This window comes from Teleopsis dalmanni, chromosome 1 (genome assembly GCF_002237135.1).
Source record: "Teleopsis dalmanni isolate 2A chromosome 1, ASM223713v2, whole genome shotgun sequence".
Taxonomy (NCBI): Eukaryota; Metazoa; Arthropoda; class Insecta; order Diptera; family Diopsidae; genus Teleopsis; species Teleopsis dalmanni.
In genome coordinates, this window is record NC_051846.1 from 224747714 (window position 1) to 224756638 (window position 8925).

Below are 8925 nucleotides of genomic sequence, written 5' to 3' on the forward strand. Positions count from 1 at the left end.
TCATGCTGTGCCCGAGATACTGTACATAACCCTATACAGAAGAATACAGAAGGTTTAGTATTTATGCAACAAATATATCTAAACCAAAATTGGAAACAAATGAGGGGAGGAAGGAAGGCTGTTATAAAGTAATTATTGAGTAAGAGTAAATTTTGTGCAGTTACAATAAACCATGTTTGTAGTGCGTGATTACAGGAGGAATGCTAAGATTAAAAATTTGTCTATTGTGAACGATTTTTAAAAGTACATATGAAATTTTCAGTTAACTGTCAAAGAATGATTTCGTTAGTTCGTGGTTCGTATCGTCATTTTTCCGAACAAATACGTTACTTTTTCTATTTATTATTTTACAGTTAAAAGGTACGAAAATATATACTTTAATCACAATCAATAAAGAAAAAAAATTTTCTCACCAATAGTTGCAATGTATTATTGTTCATTTACGAATTTTCAACTTTAAATTTTATTACGTGTTTTGCACATATAAGCCTAACAAAAACTCCATTTTGTTCAGAGCTGCCACCGAAAGTAATGCTTATTTTATTTGTTCTTTTGCGAGATGCTTCCAAAAGAAAAGGTCTTATGTTAATGAAATTTAGATATAATCTTTTATGCTTATGCGTTGCCAATAAATGTTTGAAATAAAATTCATGTAGTTTTTAACCACAAACGCATACCCCTCATCATATAAAACTGTTTATTGATGTCTACTGATGTTTTAATGCCATTTGTTGACACAAAAATTTATTGGGATATCTTAAATATTTTGATTTTAAATAGTTTTTATTAAAAAATAGGTTGGCAACGCAATATCAAATTTTTATAAACTGACATTAGTTTTGAAAAATAATTGGCAATTCTATATTGTAAATTCTATGCATGAAATATTATTTTGTTGGTAATGTAAAATTAGAATAAATTAATTAAAAATGAGTGGCACTGATAAAAAGGATAAAGATAATGAAGCTGACTGGATGGTAGTGGCCTCAAAATCGAGAATAGGACATTTCTACAAATTCAACAAAAGAACAGGCGAGAGGGTTTGGTGCAGTAGAAGTGGTACCGATATAAAAGCTGAAATACCAGCAACGCCAATAACAAACAGTTAGTTTACATTGCATTGCATAATTAAATAATAATATATAATTAAATATTAATATTTCGCTAATAGGTTCACTTAAAACTCCTGCACAGGATCGTTTAAAACGTTTACAAAATAATTTAAAGAAAAATAAAAATGATGAAAACAAAATTAATGAGAAAGCAAAAGCAGATTTGGAAGAAAGGATCAATGCCAGAAATAGAATATTTGGAAATAACAAGTACAAGGTACCAGCTGCTAAGCGTGATTCGAATCACGATGAGTCAACGGAAGGTGCAACTAAACGAAAAAGAAGTGACAGCATTAAAAGCGAGACCAAAAAGGAAGTGAATACGAATGCGACGAATAATGAGTTATTGGAGTCTTCAAATAAGTCTTCTGCTAAAACAAGTGATTCAGCTGAAGTAACACCAAAGAAAAGAAAACGCAAGGCCACAAAAACTAACTCAAACGATTTCATTCCATCGACAAAAATAAAAAAACCGGAATCTCAAACAAATTTAGTACCTGCAGAAAGCACGACCGCTGCCACAATTTGTGCAACTATCTGTAATAAAGCGATGCAACTCTTTAAGAAACAATTTTTCTCAAGCAAAACTAAAGTAGAAAACAAAAAACTAGAAGATAAAAAAGACAAAAAAACAAATGTGCCAAAGGAACCAAAGAAAAGCAGTGATATTGTTATTACCAAAGCTTGTGAATCATTGGTTACTACTTCACACACTAAAGATGTGTCTAAAACAAAATGTACTACAGCCACTGGAAGAGGTAAGCAGTATTTTGATGGTATATGCATATATTTGTTTTATAATTTCTGTTTTTAGCTAACAAGAGTTTACCGCTTTTTAATTCCAAACCCAGTGTATCAATGTTATCAACATCATATACTCAAGGTGTACCTAAATTAACTGGTGGTCCATTGACTGGAAAAGGTAAGCAGCATTTTATAACTGCATGCATACATAACATATCTAATTTTGCATTGCATCTAGACAATTTCAAATCTTGTGAATCATTGTTAGCTAGCTCAACCCTTAAAGTTGTGCCTAAATTACCTAGCTCTGCATTCACTGGAAAAGGTAAGCTGGACCTTAATTCTATATTAATATATAAATATAATATCGTATTGTTTTCAGCGAATGAACGCTTACAACGACTGCGACAGTCACTCAAACAGCAGGTAAACTTAATGGAATCCAATCTCAATGCAGACGGTGGTTCAATAAATAGGAGTTTTATTGATGCAGAGAGTCAAAATGAAAATTCTAACCCACAAGCTGTCATCAAGGAAAATGGTATAAGAAATTTGAAATAATATAAAATACGATTTAATATTAAATGTATTTACAGAAATTGAGCAAATGGATTGGGAACCCACAGAGTATACTATTGGAGAAGTATGTTACTTCGATTTTTTTTTTCAAACTGAGGCTATTATTCATATTTTATTTATTTCAAATTTTAGTACAATATAAACATTAATGTCACTTGTCCGCAACCAAAGCCAGAGCCAACTATAGAATCTACAGAAAAACAACGTATAAATGAAGACATACGTGACACCTATGAAATTTTAAATAAAAATCTTCTGCGTTTATCTGCCGAAAATAATTTTACAAATAAAACTATTACAAAAACTTGGCATAAAGACCATTTTTATTTTGTCGTGGATACAAATGTATTAATGAGACAACTTACATTTACTGATGATCTTACAAAAATGAAGTTATGCAGTAAGTACAAGTGTTATTCATACAATATTAATTTAATTTTTAATATTTTATTTATTTTTTTGTCAGATACTGAAGGCACTATTGTGTTTATACCGTATATAGTATTACAGGAGCTTGATAAACTAAAACAATTCGGTCAAACAGAGTCAGCGAAGACAATGGCATCGCGTGCTATACGCCACTTGAATGTTAAACTTGAAGCGAAAAATAAACATTTACAAGGTAAGGTATATGTTTTAATACAATGTGTAATGTTAAATATGTACTAATTAACTTCTCTCCATTTCCTTTAGCACAAAGTGTCGTCGAAGATCGCAGGCATTTAATTGATATAACTTCAGCAGATGATAGGATCATAAACTGTTGTTTACAGATTAAAGAAAATGTTGAAAATGTTATACTTTTGACTGAGGATGTTAATCTACAGAACAAAGCTCTGTGTAGCGATCTGGTAGCAACAACAAAATCAAACTTGCTTTCGTCACATCCCGAAACAAATACCAAATCATGACGAATTCAAAACTTTTTGTTTAATTTGTTTAAATTTAAGTGAAAATATATTATATAAATATATTTTTATATATGCTTTTATGTTGAGTTTTGTGCAACAAACATGAATTATATATTTTTCTAAGTGGATTTTTATAAAAATTTATTAATTAGAAATTCGATCAAATATCATTTATTAATGAAATATTTAATTAATGCATATAAGGACTAAAAGTATGTATAAAAACAAGTATTCGTATTCAAAACTAGCGGTAAATCAAAATCGATTTATATATAATTTCTACATGCAGTTTATCATGTTTATTTTGTAATAATTTTATTATTACTATAATAGTTTTAATAATGTAATAAATATTTTTTTATTATAACTTTATAATTATAATTACTTTATTATTGTAATAATTTTATCAATAAGTAAATTTCGATATTAAGATATTTTCTATGTAAATAACAAATTGAAGATGATTTAAGCAAATTTAGAATTTACGTTTTGAAATTTATTGAATAAAATGTATTTGAGTTGAGCATCTTATTTGTATTTAATTAATATTACGTCGCAACTCTTATTTTCCTGCATCACCGATTTGACATCAAATTTTAGTAGATTCACCTGATTTGAAAAATCCGAATATAGTTCTTTTCAAGATATTGAGGCTTAAAGTTGTAAACTTTTTAATAATAACTTCGCCATCCCAAGAAAGGCAAAGAACAGTAGCAATACTCAGCTTTTTTATACGGCACGTTGCTTCTAATTCTCTCTTCCACAAACCTTCCTAAGAGGTGGTTTTAATGGATTAAATTCTCACACTGTGACTGTCGTTGCTTTCCACTAAATGCGAAAAAAAATGATTCTCCCTTTCAATTTACAACGTTAGACTACTTTTTTCCATTCCATATTCCATTTTCATAACCACTTCCTACCTTTCTCTATTCATGATTCTTTCAATTTACAACGTTGGACTACTTTTTCCATTCCATATTTCATTTTCATAGCCACTTCTTACCTTTCTCTATTCACGATTCTTTCAATTTACAACGTTGGACTGAATTTTCTATTCCACTCCATTTCATTTTCATAGCCACTTCCTACCTTTCTCTATTCATGATTCTTTCAATTTAAAACGTTGAACTACTTTTTTCCATTCCATATTCATTTTCATAACCACTTTCTACCTTTCTATATCACTCTTCATCATTAATCTAAATTTTCCATCACTCTTTTCAACTTCCTACCATTCAGCTCCTCTTTCTTGTATTATTTACTACTTCCCAACATACATTCATACACTCTTACTACCACACATTCTGAATTTTTTGATGTTCACTCTCAGCCTATATTCACACTGTCGACTACTACATGCCATTCAGCATCATTTTTAACTATCACCTTTTTTCTTCCATATTTCAGCACTCTTATCAAACGTTCTACACTTCAAAGCCACTCCTCATCATTTGTCCTATACTTTCTCCCATTCATACGCACTTTCTGCTATAAGTCACTACTTTATAATATATATTCACACTTACTATCGCCATTTGGAACTATGTTCACTTTTGACTGAAATCTTGATTTTCATTATCCAATACAACTTCCTACCATTTATGGGAATTTCTCATTATGCATTCCTGCTTTCTAACACTCATTCACCCTTTCCATTATTCATTTCTACTTTTCGCTATTCACAGATCTCTTTATTTAACTTCACGTATTCCTTACCACTTTTCTGAACTCAATCCCATTTTCTACTTAACATTCCCGTGTATTTTTTTCTGTTACTTATCCTTCCTTGCCACTTCTCACCATTCTACCTCCTTTCCTACATAACATTGTCTCCCATATATTTCTTTATCCGTTTAATCCCATTCATTTGTGGCTCCTACCATTTATCCTTAGTTTTCTATAATTTATTACTGTTTCTATTGCCATTTCCTATCTAACATTATCTACGGTTTGTCCCTCGTTATCCTGGTTTTTTACTATTCATTACGTTTCCATTATTTATCTAAACTACCCTTCATCCACAGATCTCTTCGTATAACTTAACGTATCACTATATTTTACCATTTTCCGTCCTTTATTCATTTATTTCTGTTTCCTATACTTCATTACCACTATATATCCTTCAAGCTATATAGGCTTCAGGCTATATAGGCTTTAGGCTATATAGGCTTAAGGCTATATAGGCTTAAGGCTATATAGGCTTAAGGCTATATAGGCTTCAGGCTATATAGGCTTCAGGCTATATAGGCTTCAGGCTATATAGGCTTCAGGTTATATAGGCTTCAGGCTATATAGGCTTCAGGCTATATAGGCTTCAGGCTATATAGGCTTCAGGCTATATAGGCTTCAGGCTATATAGGCTTCAGGCTATATAGGCTTCAGGCTATATAGGCTTCAGGCTATATAGGCTTCAGGCTATATAGGCTTCAGGCCATATAGGCTTCAGGCTATATAGGCTTCAGGCTATATAGGCTTCAGGCTATATAGGCTTCAGGCTATATAGGCTTCAGGCTATATAGGCTTCAGGCTATATAGGCTTTATGCTATATAGGTTCCAAGCTATATAAGGCTTCAGACTATATATCCTTCAGGCTATATAGGCTTCAGGCTATATAGGCTCCAGGCTATATAGGCTCCAGACTATATAGGCTCCAGACTATATAGGCTCCAGGCTATATGGGATCTAGGTTATATGGGCTCTAGGTTATATGGGCTCCAAGCTATATAGGCTTCAAGCTATATAGACTCCAGGCTATATAGGCTCCAGACTATATAGGCTCCAGGCTATATAGGCTCCAAGCTATATAGGCTCCAGGCTATATAGACTCCAGGCTATATAGACTCCAGGCTATATAGGCTCCAGGCTATATAGGCTCCAGGCTATATAGGCTCCAGGCTATATAGGCTCAGGCTATATAGGCTCCAGGCTATATAGGCTCCAGGCTATATAGGCTCCAGGCTATATAGGCTCCAGGCTATATAGGCTCCAGGCTATATAGGCTCCAGGGTATATAGGCTCCAGGCTCATTACAGGCTCCAATAACATTTTATCTATAGCTTGAGTTTTGCAAGAAAGGAGAACTTAAATCTGACATTCCCAGCAAAGATTTTCTTCACTTTAATTGCTTCCTCTTATTTGTTCAAATTCATCAAAATTTCATGGAATTTTTCCATTAAAGCTTTATTTAGAGATTAACTGGAGATCATTTTCTTATCAATTGAAAATCTTTGTAAACAAAAAAAAATTGAAACAGCTTCTTCCGTTTTCAGATTTTTGGTAGAGATAAAAACTTACTGTACACAGACAGCAACTTTATCAGCTTCCCTCCTGTGTTCTTGGTTAGCGATGCTGTGATGCCGCGATGCCATACCAATGGAATCTTGTATAAATATTTAATTAAAAAATGAAACCAAAGAGTAAAGAATTTAACTTTTACATTATAACTTTATTCATTTTTTACATATTTGTTTTTGTTTTTTTTTTTGTTTTGTTTTTTTGTTATTATTTTGCAATAAGTTTGGCGAAGAGTTTTGTCTGAGGTTCAATTGTTTTTATTACCGCAAAGTGTGTTACAGAGTTAAGAGGTGTAGTAACTAAGGCGCTCCAAGCAAGTCGCTTGCGTAAAAGTAAGTTTCCTTTTCTTAATTCTAAGCAATATATTTTATTTCTTCTTTTGTGTATGTAAAATGAAAAGTTAAAATTAAACAAACAATAAATCCATAATATAAAATGTTAAAAATAAATTACACAAAATATTAAATCCAGTAATAAGAAGTTTAAGCGAAAGACGGTGATAAATTGTCGAAATCCAAAATGTTAATATTTTGGCCAATATTTAATGTTTATGTAGGAATAACCAATTGAACTGGCAGGAGTTCAATATATGAGTGAGTGTATCCTAGTACTACGAACCGTAAATTAAAATGCGAAGCCACAGCTTTCAAAAGGTAAATGAGCAACTGTTGTAATTATGTAGTAGCGCTACTAACTACCGGAAACAGTATTCTCTTCCTTTACTTGTACTTCGTCCTTTTCGATTTTAACTTCGCTCGTATCGATCACATCCTTTTCGATCTTGATCTCATCAATCAATTTGAACGACGCCTCTGCACGCTGCAATTGATCGGACAGCGATTTCTGTTCAGCAGTCAAGCGAAAGACTTCCTGTTGTTCTTCGGCCGTGATTGGCTTTTGCTTAGCCTTATTTTGTACGGTACGCTTGTAGGTTTCTAAGATCTCCTGATCGACTAAATCTAATTTGCGTTTAATTTCTAAACGTTTTATTTCATTGGCTGAAGCCGTTTTCAATTGTCTTAAAGCTTTGCTATTATAATCCGATATAAGAGTTAACTCATTAGTGATACGTTTAATTTCATTCAGCACTTCATCATCGTTATTATCGTCAGGATCAAGTAGACCTTGTTTAATAAGCTCCTCTTTCAGACGATTCTCGATATCGATGCAATTGCGCATCATGGACAGTGAACGAAAGTTTAGCTGAGCGGACGAATGTGTATTTTCGCTGCTGCTATTACTCGAGTCTGGGGCATTTGTTACCAGTTCTGGTGGTAGTGTTATTAGCTGCTCTTCCATAAATGCTGAAATAAATCTTTGCGTAAGGGAACCAGTTACACATTCATCTACTAAAGCATCTCCCTTCTTCAACATGACATTGGCAACAGTATTTTGTTGTTTAAGCCGATTATAATTTGGATTTGATGCTTGTTGTAAGTCTTTTATATCATCTTCTGCCCATGTTTTCGAATAATGTGGACCCAATTCTGGTATGGCTGGTACTAATGGCTCTGTATATTGTTCCAAAAGATCGTCTATTAAGCGCAAATCTTCATTTGTTATAGGCATACAATATGGTTCTACAGACAACCAAAATTTATTTGGTGTATCATTTTTAGGCAGTGTCACTTTTGGCGCATGATGCTCGCCACTGCGCGCTTGGCCAGCTGGCACAGTTAAAGTATTTTGCACAACCGTTGGCGTGGAATCTGTACTATCGTCAGTATGCTGTTGTGGATTAGGACTTTTCTTAGCGTTTTTTATATGTTTTACGGAACTTTTTGGTTTACGTGTTAATTGTGTACTTGTGTCAGTATCACGCTTTCGTTTGCCCGATGAAGATTGCACAGCTGGCGATGAAGGCGCTTTCTCACCACTCGTTGTATGTTTCGACCGACGCTCATTGCGTCGTTCATCTTTATCTAAACTTTCATACTCAGCCTTGAGTACACGATATCGTAATGCAACATTTGACAATAAAGTTTCTAACTCAGCTTGTATTTTGTCCAAATCTTCAGCAGACAGATAGTCTTCACTTGAACGTTGCAAAACGTTATAGTAGGTTGGTAGTTGCTTAGCATTGTCCTTGCTTTTGATTAGTGGTATGCTGCCGTTGTTGACAGCATCTACGTACAGTACAAAATCTTTGTTAAAATCTTTCGTGTAATTATGGAAAATTGTATTACCTGCGTTATTGCTTGAGGAATATGATTTGGCATTTTTTGAAGCCATTTTATTTATAGTATTAATAATTTATTTTATTATTAATTTATTTTGTTTACAA

General features: G+C 32.9%; 2 protein-coding genes across 2 annotated transcripts; one reads left to right on the forward strand and one right to left on the reverse strand.

The window, feature by feature from the left end:
- The first annotated feature begins 828 nt into the window (after positions 1-828).
- LOC119672414 (transcriptional protein SWT1-like) lies at positions 829-3476 on the forward strand. Its single transcript, XM_038083458.1, has 9 exons — positions 829-1104; positions 1172-1870; positions 1927-2034; positions 2095-2181; positions 2239-2397; positions 2453-2499; positions 2568-2835; positions 2902-3057; positions 3129-3476. The coding sequence occupies exons 1-9, from the start codon at positions 930-932 to the stop codon at positions 3344-3346; spliced, it is 1917 nt and encodes a 638-aa protein (XP_037939386.1). The 5' UTR covers positions 829-929; the 3' UTR covers positions 3347-3476.
- A 3342-nt stretch (positions 3477-6818) lies between these two features.
- On the reverse strand, positions 6819-8925 carry LOC119672416 (transcriptional adapter 3-A-like). The gene is made up of 2 exons (XM_038083460.1): positions 8828-8925; positions 6819-8767 (listed from the first exon to the last, which is right to left on the reverse strand). The coding sequence occupies exons 1-2, from the start codon at positions 8871-8873 to the stop codon at positions 7332-7334; spliced, it is 1482 nt and encodes a 493-aa protein (XP_037939388.1). The 5' UTR covers positions 8874-8925; the 3' UTR covers positions 6819-7331.